A 19,881-nucleotide genomic window follows, 5' to 3' on the forward strand; every position below is an offset into this window, starting at 1 on the left:
AGTTTTTTTTCACTTTTAAATTGGCAAAATTGTTTTTAAAGTAATAACACGGTGGTGAAAGTTGGGTGAACTAGCTTTCTCATATACTATTGGGGGAATATAAACTGGTTGCACCTTTCTAGAAGGTGATTTAATAAATTTGAATTAAAAAAAAATCTTAAGAATGGTCATACCCTTCAGGTCCAGTAACTTCATTAAATTCTGGTGATTTACTCTAATTAATGAGGATCATAGTATAAGAAAATTCACTAGGACATCATCATAAAAGCAAAAAAAAAAAAAAAACAAAAACACTTTAACCATACAACAATAAGGGACTGGCTAAATACTTAAGAATAATATCCAGTGAAATACTATGAAATCATTAAAATTCATGTCTTTACTGTTTTGTGGATGGGTTTGTTTGGAAAGCACAATATTTATTTTTAAATTGGTTTGAATACCTTTAGATAGGGCATACACTCTTGAACTTCCACGGTTTCCGCCACTCCTATCATTTGCAAATGATGGCTATACTTGTTTATAAAAGCTGTTGAGTCCAAACAACCATATGAGTTTGCTGCTCTTGGACTCTCTAAGGTCTCTTTCAACACTTGATTGTCAAGGACAAGGTGACATGTTAAAAGAGCTGTTGGGATGGAGGGACATAAGCTTTACACTAAGAATAATCATCACTGTGTGACTTGCAAACCCTTTCTCTACTCTTTATCCTTGACATTCCAGCCTATGAAATCTAATTTTCATTACGCAAACCGGTGGTTCACTTTGAAGATTTTGTCTGTTATCAAAATATTAACTTAACCTTTCCCAGTAAGAAATTTGAACATGGTTCAACATATCTGTGGACCAAAAGAAAAATTAATCTCTTTTTGTTCCTGGGTGAAGGATAAATACGACCCAGTTCAGATGTTTGAAGGAAGCTATGTAAAGAAAGGAGTCTCTCTAATCATGTAAATATTGAATTCAGGCTCGGTGCTCTTTTTGATTTTAGGCCAAGGAGTTACAATCGTATTTGACTTTTCTCAGAGCACACTGTAAGCCAATGTGGCAGACCAACTTAGTGTCCTACCGCCACTGATTACTGGTTGAGATGCTGAATTACTATCTGATAAGAAGAATGCTGACATGGTCTCCTTTGAGTAATAAACAGCAACTGGGAAGAAAAAAAAAAGTGTTCGTTGTATGTGAGGAGGTAACACTATGCTCTCCTCTGCCTGTCAACTGGCCTCCTTAAGTGAAATAAAGTCTACGAAGTAAAGCCACTGAGCTTGTTCACAAAGTCCCCTCTTTGTCACTGGTTCATAATTTTCTTAAAAACAAAGCCCAATTTTTGGGGGGCAATTTCCCAAGTTTTATGGTATAAAAACAGGAAAATAATTTTTTAAATTAAGGACATGAGAAAAAAATCCTTTAAAAAAATACAATAAATTTTACCTTAAACCTCACAGATTAATAAACATGTACTTGGCATTTATTTCACTGATGTGAGCCTACAAGTGATCAAAGAATACCTAAAAAACATAGTTTAATCACTAAGACATTATGTTAAACTTTTTAAGGCCATGGTGCCATTTAGCCAGTTAGTACTTGGGCCACTGAACAGCCATAGAACAAGCAACTTAGCTGCCTGTTATCACAGAAACAATCCATCACCTTAAAACCAGGGAAAAGGAAACAACAAAGCTAGTCAGCTTGTTAACCGAAATTTAAGGTGGTTTTTTTTTTTTTTCGAAATTTAAGGTATTAAAATAATTTAGGTTATTACTTGCATTTAAGTCCAACTTGCCTCTAATCTTTAATTGCTTAAATACCTTTCAAGTGGCACTAAATCTAGATTCATAGATTCCTTCTGGAGTGACAGTTTTGGAAAACCTGAGTAACAGGCTCGAATGTTTTAAATTTTTGTGGTATTGGTCAACTTTTTTCAGCCAACAGGATACGTCATTATTTAGTTACAGAGTAAGTTATCAAAGTGGCAATTGAAATTTTCTTCTCGTAGGTTGTGTTTCTACTATTTCAGGAAGTTGGTCGTGAGGCTGTGTAATAGTTGCCTAAGAGCGGCTTTAATTTACCGCATCTGAACACACCGTGAAACACGCGGCAGCCTTTCACACTGGTTCCCATGACAGGTTTTCATTTTTGGTGAGTTGATAACTCTTTATTTTAGTTGTACTATTACATTGCTTTTTATATCCAATTACGTAAGTCCAGAGATACCCTTGGCCTCCCACCTGGTGGAAATAAACCCTCTTTCTTAGTGAAATTAGTTACGTATTAGTTTAGGTGAGGGCACTTTTCTTCACAATACTCCAAAGCCTCAGGTGTGGTGGGGACATCAAGAAGTTGCCTCTGATAATTCTTAGATTCTCCCCTATTGTAGGGTCAGGTGGGAGACCCAGGACACACTACCAGAGGCCCTGTGATGCACAGAGCCTGCAGAGTTGTCTTACTCCCACGGCTCCTTGCAAGACAGGACACATTACCGGCATACCTGTGGGTGCCTGTGCAGAGAAGTGTTCACACCTGTGCCTGCCTGAGCTGTGGGGGATCGAGTACGTTGAGGACAAGAACAGAAGCTGCAGGAAAAAACGGCCTTGAGGAACAGCTGACACTAGTGGCAACCTGGGAGGATGAGTGAGCTTCAAAAGTCACATTGTCCACTTGATCTGATGTGACTACAGTCATTTAGGCACTAGTGACCCATAACCTGTAACCGATCCACAAATGATACGACCCTAAATATGATAGCATTTGGCAGGCAATGAAATGTTCTTCACACATTCAGGCTCAATTTAAGGCACTTATATTTACTTATAACATGAGGCACATGCTGTTAATTTTCTGAGGGCAAGATATTACACGGTTGTGAGATTAAATTTTCAAAGACCACGTTCAAGGGCAAAATCTATACTAAAACTTCATCCTGACTGTATTCCATCTGGATTATCTAAATAGGAATATTAAGCACTTCAAAATTAGCAACAGGTCTGCTCATGAGTTTTGTTTTCATAGGTATTTTTATGCTTTCCCAAAATATTAAAAGGTACTAGTCGGAATTACTCTACAGCTACGTAATACGTAACTTAAAAAGAGATGCCATTTGAATTCAGCAACCTTCTGGTTCACTTAACACAGAATGTTAAACAGAATTCCAAATTAAAATATAATCTGATATTCATGAACAGCTTTTGTTTCATGGGCTATATTTGAGTTGCCGGGGTATAATTTCACACATTAGTAATAATAATCGTTATGTGAACTCCAACTATTACGGACTTGCAGAAGAGCAGACTTGTCTAGATAACCGATTATTTTTAGAAAGTGCTCTAAAGTTAGGAGATGAAAAGGGACATACAGTAAGGACCCAGACACACAGCACATACATCTATGAATCACTAACATAACCATGTATGATAATATTTTGGGGCTAAATTTTATCTAGAATTAGCATGAATATATATTGCTGGCTCTTGTAGTTGTTGCTTTATTTTAAAAAAGTTTTTGCTTTTGGTTTTTTCCTTCACTGCATTTCAAGCAGCTAAAATTCAACATAAGAAAACTGAGGCACGGTGTTGTAGTTGGAAATTCCCCTTTTCCATTATAGTTGTCTGAATTGCCTTTGTGATTCTGAAAATTCAGTTAAGCAAAATAATCTGTATGTTCTGGTTAGCTGAGAGTTTTCCTAAGACTATTTATGAGGATTTAAGTAATTTGGGCCCAAATCTGAATGCTTGTCACTTTATTTATTTATATATATTTTTTATGCTTATCACTTTAAAAACTCGTAATGAAGAACAAGACTAAGCAAGCATAATGGATGAAGATGGATGAAGGAACTCTCTACCGGACAGGCTCTGGTCCCGTGCAACGTCGCTGGCATTAGAAAGAGCGCAGGTTCTGTAAGGGCGTAGCCTGTCTATAAACAAGAGGTAATGAGAGATGGTCTGATTCAGTGGCAGAAGCACCTGAGCTGATGTCCTGGTTCTGCTACTTCTGTGTGACCCTGGGCTTAAGAGATCACTTGACTTTTCTAAGCCTCTTATGCCTCATCTATAAAATAGGCCTCAGGGTTCTGTGGAAAGGAAAAGAGACAATGTGGGTCAGCGGACTTTGTCTACTTCAAGGCCCTCAAGGAAACCTTATGTATTAACAGTCACATTTTCAAATTAAAATACGCTGGTGTATTTCCCCCTTCACTGGAGCCAGCAAACTGCCGCGATGATACCAGGAGGGGGTGAGCAAGCATAAGAAGGGCACAAAGTTCTATTTCTGCTGGGAGTGAAAAATGGGGAAATAACTGGGCAACACCAGTACATCCTGAGCCAAACATACATAGCAGGTGAACTGGACCCTGATGCCAATGATCTATATTATCTCCCTTTGGGTTAATGCTGCTTCCTGCTAATTGTGGTGGAGAAACCCTCAGACATTCAGATAAACACGACAGCTGTGGATGTGTTCCACCCTTGTGCAAGATCAATGCTTAGCAAAAAGAGGAAGCAGCAGGAAACTCTGAAGGTAGGAATCAGACTCCAGTCTGCACATTCGGTTTACTTCCATGGAGCAGAAAGAGGACAATCCGGCAGGACGGGGAAACTGCCAGATGCTGGTAAGTAACTATCAAAACTAGAGGAGATGTAGAGAGGTCTAGAGAAAGAGAGGAGGGAGTCACCTTTTCTTCTGTAGTGCGAGAGCTGTGACAAGAACTGGAAGCACCTGGCAGAAGGAAACTGAAATTAGCAGAAGCCGGGAGCCAGAAGGAAATCCCCTATGAAGCAGGAAGATTGCAGGGGAGGCCTGCATAAAGTGACTGAGCCATCATCTTGAAGGTCAAGGAAAAATTTGAAAAGAGGGAGGGAAGGGTTGATCTAGTCAGATTGCGGATTTCACCATATCCAAGCTGCAGGACTCTTCTGGAACAAGTTTAAAAGGTCTGGATGAAGGCTGAGGATCATCACGTAGGGCTCTGAAGGGGAAGTGTTGAGACAAATTACAGTGCCAGGAGAAAGCTATTGAAAGCCCTGGACTTAGAAAATTTCGCAAGGGAGTCTCCGAAACTGCAGCTTCCTATGTGGTCTGAATAACTGATTAATCATCTTTTTTATTCGTTAGTTAGAAGACCCATATGGACCATAAACTGTGTTAAGTGCCGGGGAAACAGGGATGGAGAAGACAGTCTCTGCCCTCCAGGAGCTCACAGACATGCAATTACAGAGGAGCAGTTAGTCGGTGATAGGGATAAGCCCAGGGTGCTAGGGAAACAGAAGATGGTCCTGGGCACGATATTCAGCTTTGGTGAAATCAGGGAAGTGATGCCCAAGCGGAGACCAGGAGAATCCTGAGGGTAGTCAGAGGAGACGAGGGAGAGCAGCATGTACAAAGGTCCAGAGGCAGGAGAGGGCTTAGCAATGTGGAAAAGGATGTATCTTGGTACAGCTGCAGTGTGGACAGTGAAGGGGAAATTGGCAAGAGATGGTGTAAAAAAAAAGTAAGCAGAAGCCAGATCATGAAGGCTCTTGTGAATAATGATCAGTGAAATGGGGCATCAGAGGGAGGCAGTGAGGAACCACTGAAGGGCAAGGAAATTAAGCAAATCTTTAAGCTTTATTACTTCACCTAAAAATATAGAAATCATTCCACCTGCCTCAATGAGTTATAATGAATATCAAATAAAAATGTATGAGAACTTCGTAAAGCTTTATAAAAATATACTGTAATAGTACTCCCTCTCCTCAATTTGTAGAATTGTTTATATTAAATCTTTCCTGCCTAGTGTGATTGTCTAAGGTGGGATACAGTTTTGTTAATTTTAAGTGAGAAAAAGTACAATTATGTATCAGCCAGCAGGGGGCAGCAGTGTGTAAAAAATGCAGCTGCAGACGGAGCCCAGGTTTTCCTCCCCTTTCCTTTGAACTAATTTGTATTTAAATATTCCATCAAGCCATTTACATCCCGCGAGATAAGGAAAGAATTGATATCAGAGAAATGATGTGTAAACTGTCTTTTCTTTCTGTAAAAATAGAGTTTGCAATTCAAAGATCAAGGAAAACTCATTCTTGCCTTCTGATTTTATTTCCATGTGGGAAGCAGTTGTGATGGGACCCACATAGGTTCCATATGGGACCGTTTACTAGCTGTAGGGGCTTAGGAATGTTGGGAATAAGTAGCTAATGGTAATATCTATAATAATACCACTTAATTCTCAGGCCAATCCTATCACTTAGATATTAAAACACCAAACAGGGAGATTCCATTATCTGCCTAAAATCTTGCAGCTGAGATACACAAGTCCTGCTAGGAAGCTGTTAATGACTGTCACATGATAAGAATGTGCTTGGTTTAAAAGTAAACAAGGGGTTATATGAATTTCTTGCAAGTACATGAAAGCTAAGAAGAAATATTTGTGCCCCCACCTGCTTGAAAAATTTGACCGTTAAATAAGAGGTTCAGTATTCAGTTAATCCAATATCTGGCAGACCTACCAATAGTAACTCAAGATAGTTTGGGAGTCCTTTTGAGACAGATTGAATTTCCACACCATCTGTCTTTTTTTGCTTTTTCATTCAGCTGGCCTTACCTTCATGGGCCTCGCATTCTGAATAATTTCTTATCTAAATCTGTAACTTTCCCTTCTCTGTTCTCAGGCATCCTCGTAACATTTTTCTTTTTGTTTTTCCTTTTCCCCAACTCAAAAATAATGGTAAAAGCCCTCAGCTCGAATATTAGCATTTCCATCTATAAATGTCATAAGAAAAGGAAATCCATGCCAATCAGAAAGGGAAAATACGGGAGAAGGGGATACAGAAAGGCTTCAAGAAAAGAGGAAAGAGAAAAGCCATGTTGGAATGTCTGCGCAGCCTTGGCCACGCATGCGCACACACGTCAAAGAGAAAATGATGATTACACATCGACCTATTCTCACTTCTGTAAGAATGTAGCCTGTTCTTTGAGAACCTTTTTTATTCAAAATGCGTCTTAAAAGAACAACCATTAGGATCCTTTTTATTTTCAACTTCAGGTGGCCCTACAGTGCTGCCTGGCATTTGTACTGTATTTTCCTAGGTATTCACTCTCCTACTCTCGGAGGGGACCATTTCACTCCATGTCCTCTTTCCTACCGGCCCTTATACTCTTCTTTCACCTGCATTCTCCGATGAGGACCTTGCTACCTAATTAACTGAAGAAAGTGAAGCCTTCAGAGGAGGACTTCCACAGACCCTCAGAACCACAGCATCTGCATCCACCCACTCAACCTCTCATCTGCTCCTCGTTTAAGCTCATTTATCCACCTGCCCTATTATCTATTCAAAGACAAGCCTCCTGAAACTCTCCACTCTCCTCTATATCGTCAGTTTTTCTTCTCTCTGCCAAGATTACTCTAATTCACATAAAAATATGCTGCTATTTCTCCCATCTTTAAAAAGCCTTCTCTTGACCCAGTTTACTCCATGGATGGGCACTACCTTCTGCTGCTCCCTCTGCAGAAGAACTCCTCGAAATTTTCTATATTCACCATTTCTAATTCCTCCTTTCCCATGCTCTCTCACAAATCTGCTCCAGCGGCAGTGGCAGGCCCACCACTGCCCTGGTTCCATTAAAGTTACCAGTAACCTCCACCTTGACAAAACCAGTGGTCACTCTAGTTCTCACTCAACACAGTGGCCTCCACTCCTCCTCTATACACTTTCTTCACTGGGCTTCATGGCATAATGGTCTCCTGGTTTCCTCCTACTGCAATGGTTACTCCTTCTGTCTCATTTGTCAGATTTCTTCTTCCAACACTGGAGATCTTAGGCTTCAGTTCTTGGTCACCTAATGCTTACTCTTTTGGTGAGCTTATCTAGGGTTTTTGTTATTATCTATATATGTTGAAGGTTCTCCAATTAGTATTTCCAGCATAGATCTTTTCCCGCAACTCCAGATTCATATAGCCAACTTATTTTCCAGTTGGATGCCTAGATAACATCTCAGACTTAACATGTTCAGAAATAAATGAATTCTCTGCAAACCGGCTCTCCACACTCATTTTTCCCACCTTCCATGAGGGAAAATCCATTCATTTGCTTTGACCAAAAACCTTGGAGGAATCCTTCACTCCTTATTTTATTTTCACTCTCTCTCTCCTCTCACACTTCATATGCTATCCATCAAGAAAATCGGTTGGCTCTACTTTTAAGATATATCCAGAATGTGACCACTTCTCACTACCTCCATCACTACCATCTTGGTCTGAACCACCATCATTTCTCACCTGATCAGAGTACAACTTCCTAACTGGTCTCTCTGCCTCCACCCTTGCTGGTCCAACAGTCTACTCTCCACCTTCCAGTTAGAATGAGTCTTTCAAAATACAAGTCAGATCTTATTATTTCATTGCTCAAAACCATTAACAATGCCTCATTTCATTCTGAGTAAGAGCTGTAGTCCTATAACCTAGAATAAAAGGTTCTAAGGTGTCATATGACATGGTCCATTTTCCTTCCAAACTCATCTCCCATTCATTCTCCTCTTGTTCCCTTCTTTCCAACCACACTCACCTGGATGTTCTGGAGACAAAGCAAGCTCCTGCCTTGGGACCTTTCTTTTCTTCTTCCTGGAATTCTATGTCCCCAGACATCTGCTTTGCTAACCCCTCAGTTCCTTAAAAGTCCTGGCTCCTCTCTGTCATCTTCTCAGTGAGGCTTAGCCTTAGTACCATTAAAGAAAATTACAACAACCCCTTCCTCGGCACTCCTGATTTCTTTTTCTTGACATGCATTTTCCTTACTCATTATCCCTTTCTCTTAATTTACCATACAGTTTACTTATTCACCATGTTCATTCTTTTATTTTTTTATTTTTTTGCCTTTCTCTACTGGGATATAAGCTCCATGAGAAAGTGAATTACTATAGTATATAGAATGGTAAATAAGGAGACAATGTAAAATTTAAGAGTATTAAATTCAATCAGGCAGAAAAGATACCTTGCAATGTGGTTAATGGGTATATAACCTAGTAAATAGCTAGGACAAAAGTTGCATGAGGTGATAGGAAAAAATAAAATGAATAAAGGAACTTGTGATTCACTAGGTTGTAAGAAAAGGGATGGGCTTTAGAAGTCCCATGAAAAGAAGGAACTTGGCTTGTTGTCCCGTATTTGGATAGAATTTTCCAAGCAGCACTGAGAAGCCCAAGAATCACCATCCACAACCCAAATCAATGACCACGGTTGCTGCAGACAAGAGATGATAAGTCTCCTTGGTTGAATGGGTAACTTTTAACGTGAGGGAAGTATGTCCAAAACAGTGCAGACATGATGAAGAAATGAATACTGCTCATGTTGAGTTTACAGAAACTTGGGAATTTTCTCATCAACATGCTGATTTGATTAAACTTTATAAGTTTAGTTTTAATTTTTATCCAAGTTCCAGAGGAACTAAAGAAGCCCATAATTAGCTCTCCTGGGCTTCTTATAAAATAAAGCAGCTCTTCCAGTCCCATCCTTTTCTACTCCTCAGAGCCAATCACTTTGAACTCTTCATTTGGACCTGCTCCAGCCTGGACTCTGGCTATCTAGGACAGCTCTTTGTGCAACTGTCCATCAGAAGATCCCTTCACGTCTTCCTTATGGATGGATAGCTCCAGCTTCCTGAATGCCATACCTTTTTTTTCTTGTATTATTTTCTTATAATGGTGGAGCACCCAAGAAAGGTAACACGGAAAGGAAATGCTAAAGATATGCATTTTGAAAATGGCTTTATTCTGCTCCCACACATTATTTATATTTTTAGTAAAATTTTGAATTTTGAAACATATTCCATTGTCCTCGAGCTTCCGGGGTTGCAGTGGAGAAGTCCTATACCATTCTGATTCCTGATCCATTGAATACACGTGTCATCTTGAAGATCTGAGGATCTTTTCCTTGTCACCAGTTTTCTTAAGCTTCATGATAAGATGTGTAGGTGTGGGTCTGTTTTTATTTATTGTTTTTGGTACTAGGATCTTTCAACTTGGAAACTACTGTCCTTCCGTCCTGGGAAATTTTGAGTTATTTCTCTGACTTTTTTTCCAACCTATTTTTTTCTATTGTTTCTCTTTCTGGAACTCCCGTTTGGATGATGGACTTCCACAACTGGTCCTCTAATTTCCTTATTTTTTTTTTTCTTCTTATTTTCATCCTTTATCCTATTGTCTTACTTTTGGAAAGATTTCCTTCAAAGCTTTTACTGAGTTTTTAATTTCTGCTGTCATATACTTAATCTCTTTGAGCTTTTTTTGTTTTGTTTTATTTTCTGAAATATTCCTTTTTGTATCCCTCTATTTTGGTTTCATGGAAACAATGTATTTTATCCTTTTGAAAAATATTATTGATGTTTTTGGAAGTTTCTCTCTTTTCCTATTTATTTTTTGTTCCTTCTGATTTTTTCTTTTCTGTCTGTTTGGTTTGGTCAATGTTTTCATATTTAAAAATTACTTAATTTAAGAGTGCTTAAATTAAGAAACACATTTCAATAGCTTTCCTATTGAGTAGGATACAAAACAGCTGATTGGAGTGAGGCTTGTTGGCTGTAGTTTTTACTGTAAGATGCTCTAGTTAAGCCAATTCCTAGGAGAATTCTTAATATCAGTAACTAGGTCTTTTCTCCTGGGTCAAACTACTTTTTTTTTTTTTTTAACATTTTTTATTGATTTATAATCATTTTACAATGTTGTGTCAAATTCCAGTGTTCAGCACAATTTTTCAGTCATTCATGGACATATACACACTCATTGTCACATTTTTTTCTCTGTGAGTTATCATAACATTTTGTGTATATTTCCCTGTGCTATACAGTGTAATCTTGTTTATCTATTCTACAATTTTGAAATCCCAGTCTATCCCTTCCCACCCTCCACCCCCGTGGTAACCACAAGTCTGTATTCTCTGTCTGTGAGTCTATTTCTGTCCTGTATTTATGCTTTGTTTTTGTTTGTTTGTTTGTTTTTGTTTTTGTTTTTGTTTTTTAGATTCCACATATGAGTGATCTCATATGGTATTTTTCTTTCTCTTTCTGGCTTACTTCCCTTAGAATGACATTCTCCAGGAGCATCCATGTTGCTGCAAATGGCGTTGTCGGTTTTTATGGTTGAGTAGTATTCCATTGTATAAATATACCACCTCTTCTTTATCCAGTCACCTGTTGATGGACACTTAGGCTGTTTCCATGTTTTGGCTATTGTAAATAGTGCTGCTATGAACATTGGGGTGCAGGTGTCATCCTGAAGTAGATTTCCTTCTGGATACAAGCCCAGGAGTGGGATTCCTGGGTCATATGGTAAGTCTATTCCTAGTATTTTGAGGAATCTCCACACTGTTTTCCATAGTGGCTGCACCAAACTGCATTCCCACCAGCAGTGTAGGAGGGTTCCCCTTTCTCCACAGCCTCTCCAGCATTTGTCATTTGTGGATTTTTGAATGACGGCCATTCTGACTGGTGTGAGGTGATACCTCATTGTAGTCCCTATCAAATTACCCAGGACATATTTCACAGAACTAGAACAAATCATAGTAAAATTTATATGGAACCATCAAAGACCTAGAATTGCCAAAGCATTACTGAAGAGAAAGAAAGAGGTTGGAGGAATAACTCTCCCAGACTTCAGACAATACTATAGAGCTACAGTCATCAAGACAGCATGGTATTGGTACCAAAACAGACATATAGACCAATGGAACAGAATAGAGAGCCCAGAAATGAACCCACAAACTTTTGGTCAACTCATCTTCGACAAAGGAGGCAAGAATATACAATGGAATAAAGACAGTCTCTTCAGCAAATGGTGTTGGGAAAACTGGACAGCAGCATGTAAAACAATGAAGCTAGAACACTCCCTTACACCATATACAAAAATCAACTCAAAATGGATTAAAGAATTAAACATAAGACAAGATACAATAAACCTCCTAGAGGAAAACATAGGCAAAACATTATCTGACATACATTTCAAAAATTTTCTCCTAGGAGAAATAAAAGCAAGAATAAACAAATGGGACCTAATGAAACTTACAAGCTTCTGCACAGCAAAGGAAACCAGAAGTAAAACAAGAAGACAGCCTACGGAATGGGAGAAAATTTTTGCAAATGAAACCGACAAAGGCTTGATCTCCAGAATATATAAGCAGCACATACGACTCAATAAGAAAAAAATAAACAACCCAATCCAAAAATGGGCAGAAGACCTAAACAAGCAATTCTCCAAGGAAGACATACAAATGATCAAAAAGCACATGAAAAAATGCTCAATATCACTAATTATCAGAGAAATGCAAATCAGACATTATTTTAGTTGTAACTTTATTCCTACTTTCTTAAATCTCAGTATCACCAACTGCATTTTGGGAGTTCTGCACTGTAAATTCTGTGCTTCTCAGCTTTTCCCAATGTTAACCTTAGTTTTCTTAGGTCTGATAAGCCATCTGCTTTCCAACTTCCAAAATATTGTAACTGTTACTTCCTCTCTGTATTCCTTTTGCCCTATATTGCCTTCCAAGAAAATCATTTTACTGTCATTTCAGTTGAGTATCAAAAAGGAACAGGCCTTAATGGCTGTGTTTAATCTGCCATCTTTAACTGGAAGTCTTGCTTCCAGTTATGATTTTAAGACATTTGAAATACTCAGGAGCATCTAAATTATTGTTTGTTTTTTTTAAATGTAAGTTAGTATTTTTTAAATTGATTTACAAAATTAAAGTTGATTTACAATATCATATAAGTTTCAGGTGTACAACACAGTGATTCACAATTTTTAAAGATTATACTCCACTTCTAGTTAATATAAAATATTGCCTATATTTCTATTTTCTGGAAACCAGATATATCATGGTAGCTAATTCCCTGTGATTGTTTGATTATTCATTGTTAATGTCTTTCATACAACAGGGAACCCTAGGGAGTGAAAGAGAACCCCAGGCGACGTCTGAGGGGCTGGCGGTTTGGAAGAATTGTATACAGCTAGACATTCTCTGGCATAATTCCATAGAATAAGTATATCCCCTACCTGAAATGAATACTGTAACAAAATTAGTCAAATAGCTTGTTGTCCCTGTTGTTAGTGACCACTAGAAAACAGTGCTATCTTGTTATTTCATTGGCAAAAGACTCTGAGAAAGAAAAAATACTGTTATAACTTGGCTGGCTGGACATTACTTACTATCTCCAACTATTACTATAAACATCCCTAGAAAGGTCAAAGGTCTTTATTTTCTCTCTTCTACCCCAATTTTCTCTAAGAAATCTCCTATTTGCTTCGTGGCCACTCTGTGACTAAGTCCATCAACTTCTCCAGTCTTATTGCTTTATGTGTTAGTGATTCCTCCATAAAATAAGCCTGGAGGTCAAGCGATAAGTTTTAGCAGTTATTTCTAAAAACAGGAAACGCAACACTGCTGTAGCTTCAAAAGTTTTTTTTTTTTCTCTACTTTATAAAATGTGATATTTTCCCTCTAACTTTGTTATTCTTGCTGTACTCATAAAGTCAATAAGGAATTTGACTTTTTAAGGTTAGCAAAGGCTAAGTTAAAGTGTTTTACAAGACGTTTTACTTAATGCTCTCCAGTGTTGAACACTTTCCCTTGAGAGGGAATCTACAGTAAGCTCTACAAGGACAGGGCGTTTCTGTGTTGTCCACCATGCTAGATCACCATATCACAAAATAGATACAGGAAAGAAAATTTCACTGTCCCTAGGTTTGTTATTTTCAGCTGCCACATAGAACAAGTACCATCTTTTTGGCTTCTTATTAAGTTTCACCCTTATATTTCCACATAATCTTGTCTTATCTACCAGGTCTTTGTTATTTTTATTTCTCTCCAAGTAAGCTATCTTGAGTGTTGAGCAATATCTGTTTTTTAATACATTAAAAAATATATCTGTCTTGCTGTCTTTTTAAATCAATTCTGCTTATAAATTATCTGATAGCATTAGAAAATTTATCAGTCACTGGCTGGAAAATGTTAAATATTCTGTTTTTTTTTTTTTTCCCATACTAGCAATTCTTTTGAGAATCTAAATATTGTCATCTTATAGTGAGTAAATGTGAGATTAAATATATCATAATTTCATTTTATTCATCTGTTCTCATGCTTAGAGTGAAAAAAAGGTGTTTGCTTCCAGAAGTTTCTACCAATGAATGAGAAATGGAAACAAGAAAAAAAAATTAATAGAAGATAAATCTTTTAAAGATTTTTTTAACCCATATCACAGAATCAAAATATGACAGATAGCTAACATAACTAATACTCTTTTTTTTAAAGCCCAAGGTTAGCAATTTCTGGTAGTTATTCCATAGAAAAGTCACTAGACAAACATTCAAATCTACTCTTATTCGCATAAGATTCTACCATTTGGTTAATTAACCAAATGCTTCAGCAGCAGGACTGTGCTTTCCCCAACTAATGACTGACATTTCAAGTAAACGAGAAAAAACAGGCGTGATTGCAGAAACTTACTTCTCAGCTTCATGGATACTGGGCATATTTTTTTGGAATTCAGTCTTCTGCAGTGGTGGGTTGGCAAGTTGTCTTTCAAACATTCTTGCTACTTCACTGGGTTTATTTCCACCCTGAATTCTAAATCTCTAAGTACAAGTGTCTTTGAATAGCACCGTTTTTTCTCCATCTTTAGCAGACTATCGAAGTGAGAAGTCTACACCTTCCTGCTGTCTTCCTCTGACTAATTTTAAGATTTTAAAGCTGGGTAAGACAGTGGTAGCCAAAAGAATGAAGAAACTAATATGTGTTTTAAGTTCAAAAGAACAAGTTATTCATTTACTCAAGGAATGTTCTGGGAAGTATTTAACTTCTTAGATTAAACATCTTTAGTGGGCTGGAGAACATTTAAATATGTTGGCCCCCAACTGTTTCTCACAAAGTACTAGATTCAGTAATATTACATTTTCTGAAATAAAAGGTATATTGCTTCATAAAAAAAGAAAAAAGATAACAGGAAGTAGCGAGCATTTGTGAGAATGTGGAGAGATGAGAACCCTAGTGCATTGCTGGCAGGACAGTAAAATGGTGCAACCACTATGGAAAAGTGTATGCAGGTTTCTCAAAAAAATAAAAATAGAACTACCATAGGATCCAGCAATACTACTTCTGAACATATATCCGAAAGAATGGAAAGCAGAGTCTCAAAGAAATGTTTGCATACTCACGTTCATAGAAGCACTATTCATAATAGCCAAGAGTTGGAAGCAACTTAAATATCCATCAATGGATGAAGGCATGTGTGAAATGCAGTATATGCATACAATGGAATATTACTCAGCCTTAACAAGGAAGGGAATCTTATCGCATGCCACAATACTAACCTTAAGAACTTGATGCTAAGAGAAATAAGCCAGTCCAAAAAGACAAATATTTTCTGATTCTGGTTACATGAGATATCTAAAATAGTCAAATTCATCAAAACAGAAAGTAGAATGGAGGATAACAGGGGCTAAAGGGAAGGAGGAAAGGGGAAAAAAGTAGGTTTTATGGTTATAGAATTTCAGATGTACCAAGATGAGAAAGTTCTGGAGATCTGTTCCACAACAGTGTGAATATATTTAACACTACTGAACTGTACACCTAAAAAGTGGTTAAGATGGTAAGGGAAAAGGATACAATGTTTAAAAGGATCCTTATTTAAACTGTTCTCTGCCTATCATTCTGTGCATTTAAAAACCACAGTTTCCACAAGAAGAAAATGCTCGTCATTAGCATATGTTTTCCACCCTAAATCATGAATAATGATTTCACGCAGCTGTGGAAGAGTGTGGTCATTCAGACAGCACACACTTCTGCTGTGAGCGTAGGATGGTAACAGCACCTGGGCTGCTGCTGTGAGACGAGGGCAACGTTTCAGGCTTTAACCAATCGTAACTGCCCCACAGTTCACTGAATTAAAGAGCTACACAGCTCATGAAGGATAATTTATATAAAAATCAAGCACATACATAGCATAGTGTTTAAGAATATGGGCTCAGAACTCAGGCTGTCTAGGTCTGAATCCTGACTTCCCCACTTAAGAGACAGTATGACTTTGGACAAATTCTAAAATTTTCTAAGCTTTAAGCCTCCTTTCTCTCATCTGTGTGGTGAAAAGGCTGCAATCACTTTGTGGGATTCTCACAAGCAGTACATCAGATGAGGTATGTAAATGCTTACTGCGGTCCCTGGCACATAATCAACACTTAAATCTTGGCTATCGTTACAATTTTTTTTCTCTTTTGGAAAAGATATTTGAAGCTATAAGTTTTCTGTTCAATATTCTGAGTGATTCATCAAACTGTTTTAGTGAGTCTCTGAAATTAGGCTTTATAATTACTTTGATTTTGTAGACTACTTGATTCCTTCAAATACTAAGGCATTAAATATTCAAATATTAATAGTATTAATTTTTACCACTGTTACCTTCAAACTCTAAGACATCTTTTGAAGTAGTAAGGCAGTTTTGGCATCCCCTTGAAGTAATGGAAAAAAACACATTTGGAATAACCATATGAGGGGGCAGACATGCTGCTGACTACTAGCTATGTTACCATGGATACACGTGTAAACTTTGCATCTTTGCATCAGTATCCTCATATGGAAAATTAGATTAATTTCTATTAAAACCTTGAAAGTAAGCTAAATGTGATCAATTGTAATCATGCTTACCAGAAAAAACTCTGTATACCCTGATGCTGTACAAATGTAATAAGTTCTTTAGAGTTATTTGATAATCAAATGTATGGATTTAGACTCAAATATATATCAGATATATATTATTAGTAACTGTTCATTGGAGAGTCATTGTACAGGGCAAAAAAAGTGTTAGCCAATTACATGCAGGTTTGCCTTGACAGGTGAAAACAGTATCTGTGTCTCAAACGTGGACCCAAAGTGCAAACTCAGCTAGACTGTTAATTGCTTAACCCGGCAACTTGGGGGGAAGAGGCTGTTCTAAGATTTCCACTCGAGTCACTGCTTCTTCCAGGTTCCTACAATCCTTGGGCTCTTCAAACACAGACTGAAGAAAGATACTAAATGATTCTATTAATAGTGATTTGTTTTCCCTCCTTCACTTATGGAAATAGATGCCACACAAAGATGGAGGGTTCGATAATTGTGAAGGGAAGATATATGTACTCCACAATCCTCTCATGACGATTCCTAAGTCAGGAAAACAGTCATTAAGACATGTTATTTATTCAATTTTAGATATCAGCAGAGCCATCGAGTGTTAGGATTGAGGGCTAATGAAACAAAAGCTAAACTTTGAGTGCCTTTTCTGTTTTGGACAATTCTGAGCAGTTTACATGCTTTCCAATGATTCTGAGGCAGAGCTGTTGTGTTCATATGGTCCGTAAGAAAATTGTGACATAGGGAGGTAAAGAAACTTGCCTGAGAGCATACAGCTAGTAAATGTTTGAACTAAGATTTGAGCTCCGTCCATCTGACTCCAGAGCCAGCAAACTCAGCCAGGAGGTTTTCCAACATCCTTCGCCGAATACTCAGAGGTAACCAGAGATGCAAACAGAGTCACCTACTTCTCCCACTTTGGCCTAGCTTTCCTGCTTAGTTTGTGCAGCTAGAGGCTGGCTGGCAGGCCTAGGAATCAGCAAGGTAGGGCTAACCCTGACCTTGGGTAAGATGAAAGGACACACAGGAGAACCGGAAGTGTGCAGCCAGTCAGAGGTGAGGTGTTTCAAGTGTCAAGGAACAGTAATTACAGGATGTCAGACAGGAAAGGATGACTTTCAAATGGTCACTCTGTAACCAACCACAGCCATAAACAGTTATAGCAAAAGCCAAGCAGTAAGCCCGAAATGGGGTCGGAGGCAAGCTAGGGAACCAGAGTTAGCTCAAAAACCCTGGAATCAAAATAGTCACGGCTTCAGACAGGCAAAGGAGTAGGGGGTCAGGAATTTCAGGAGCTGGGAGGCGTCAGTCCAAGTGAGCAATAAAGGGGGTGGCACTTATTTCAGGAGGGTTTGGTATATTTTCTTTCTATGAAAGAAAAAGATTGAGAAGATTATCTAGGCAGTAACTAAGGTCAAAGGTGCCACTGTAGTAGTAGTGGCAGGAACGGGGTACAGAGGCGACTGGGAAGCCTGGGACAACTTTGTTGATAAAACACCATGTAAATACCTTTGAACTGATGAATATGTAACCAAATGTGTTAAGTATTTTGCTAACTAATGGATTTAGTACTCAGAGTCCAAAACTCACATGCAAGTGGAACAATGAAATTAACCTGTGTCACAAATTAACAACTGATCTATTTTACAACTACATTACATTTGTAACTTTCTCCTTCCTGTCTCCCTGTCACATTTTTACAATATATACACACACACATATATATATATACCCATATATACAATTATACACATGCACATACACATAGAGTATATATGGTAAAATTTTAATTCCTTAAAGTGTTGATAAGGAAGCTATGCTGGTACGTGAGAAGAACTGACCATGATTTGCACCCCCGAACCATACAGAATTATGTATACCCTATACATTAACTCATTTCTTTGCAAAGTAGACAAAGTTCTGATAGCTTCTATCAGAGTTACCACATATGTATTCACGTTAACTTAAGAAACTACCTAGCAGGAAAATTATTTTATCAATTCCAGTATTCCTGCTTTAGGAAATTATGCTGCATCAGTTGGTGTAGCCAGGTGACAGAACAGAATATAAGGCACAGTTTAGGTCTTAAGTTGATAACACTGAGTTATCACAAAAATAGCAATTGCAGAAGGCAGCTACTAACTAGGGCTGGGGAGCAAAAGGAAGTGTTTGAAATTATTAAAACACAGGAACTTAGAGAAGGGTTGCTACTGGAATAAACCCTGGTTTTCAAAGTTAAGGGTAGCTGGATAAATACCCATAGGAATAGCAATCAGCCAGGAAGGAGTTCCTTCTCTCTGCTCCAGCCTTGCCATCTCCCTCTGGCGCCCTCTATGGGCAAAGCAGAAACTTGGTTCACAGAGACCCAGCCCCAGCCACAACACAGCTGAGCCCAGAAGAGTGGGTTTGGATCTTGAGAGACAATAACCTAAAAACTGGCACATGTAGAACTATGTTCAATACAATTAAATTGTTCATGTGATTAATTTAGAAAATCTGCAGATGATTTTTCAAGCTAATATTAAAGGAAATATTTCATACATTTAGTACTTTTCTGGAAGATACTATAAATTCTTCTAAGTAAATATAGTTAAAAGTTACTCTCCCAAAATACAAAGAAAAATAATTTACACCAAAGAATTCTTCAGAAACAACTTAAACATTCCACTCCTACATGCAAGATGAGTGTATATGAAAAAAAATTAAATACTTTTTTTGCTTTAAATTGTTGAAGTTCTAATTATGCCTGAAACATAGTTTTAATTTGTAAAATGCCTGCAATATTATATAGCATGAGCACTCTGTCTAAATATATAATGATGCCTGACTTACTTAATTTAAGAATTTCCTTTCTAATGTCGTAATGTAAGATCAATCATTATGATCATTACTTCACAGAACAAATAGTTTAAATAGTATCCAAGAGATATCCCCAACAGACTACTGCCTAAATACTGTTTTTTAAACATCACTCCTAATTATGTGTTTTGCATCTCATTTAGTTCCCACTTCATGTGTTATAAATATTGTATGTTTATTTTTACTCTGGGTAAAAATCTTTTGAAAATAGATTATACTTTTCAGGTCTTCTTCAGTAGAGTCTGTGGAATCAAATTTGATCTTTTCTTTTAACTTGGCTACTATTATAAGCACAAATTATTGTATAAGTCCACATGTTAGAATAGAGTAATAATTTCGATTCTTAAATTTTCTAGAATATTATTCAAAAATAACATAACTTTAATTCTCTTTATTAG

At 37.6% G+C, this 19,881-nt stretch overlaps 1 protein-coding gene across 4 annotated transcripts in view; it reads right to left on the bottom strand.

The window, feature by feature from the left end:
• Positions 1 to 19,881, bottom strand: part of OXR1 (oxidation resistance 1) — a 378,919-nt gene that overhangs the window by 128,337 nt on the left and 230,701 nt on the right. Inside the window, exon 1 of one of the 4 annotated variants that reach the window (XM_031439484.2) lies at positions 14,468 to 14,681. The exons of the other annotated variants lie outside the window; for them this stretch is intronic. Coding sequence (XP_031295344.1) covers positions 14,468 to 14,480 — 13 coding nt within the window. The 5' untranslated portion in view covers positions 14,481 to 14,681. Of the gene's footprint in view, positions 1 to 14,467; positions 14,682 to 19,881 lie in introns of those variants that run through there. 4 annotated transcript variants of the gene reach the window in all.

This window comes from Camelus dromedarius, chromosome 20 (genome assembly GCF_036321535.1).
Source record: "Camelus dromedarius isolate mCamDro1 chromosome 20, mCamDro1.pat, whole genome shotgun sequence".
In the NCBI taxonomy this organism is placed as follows: Eukaryota; Metazoa; Chordata; class Mammalia; order Artiodactyla; family Camelidae; genus Camelus; species Camelus dromedarius.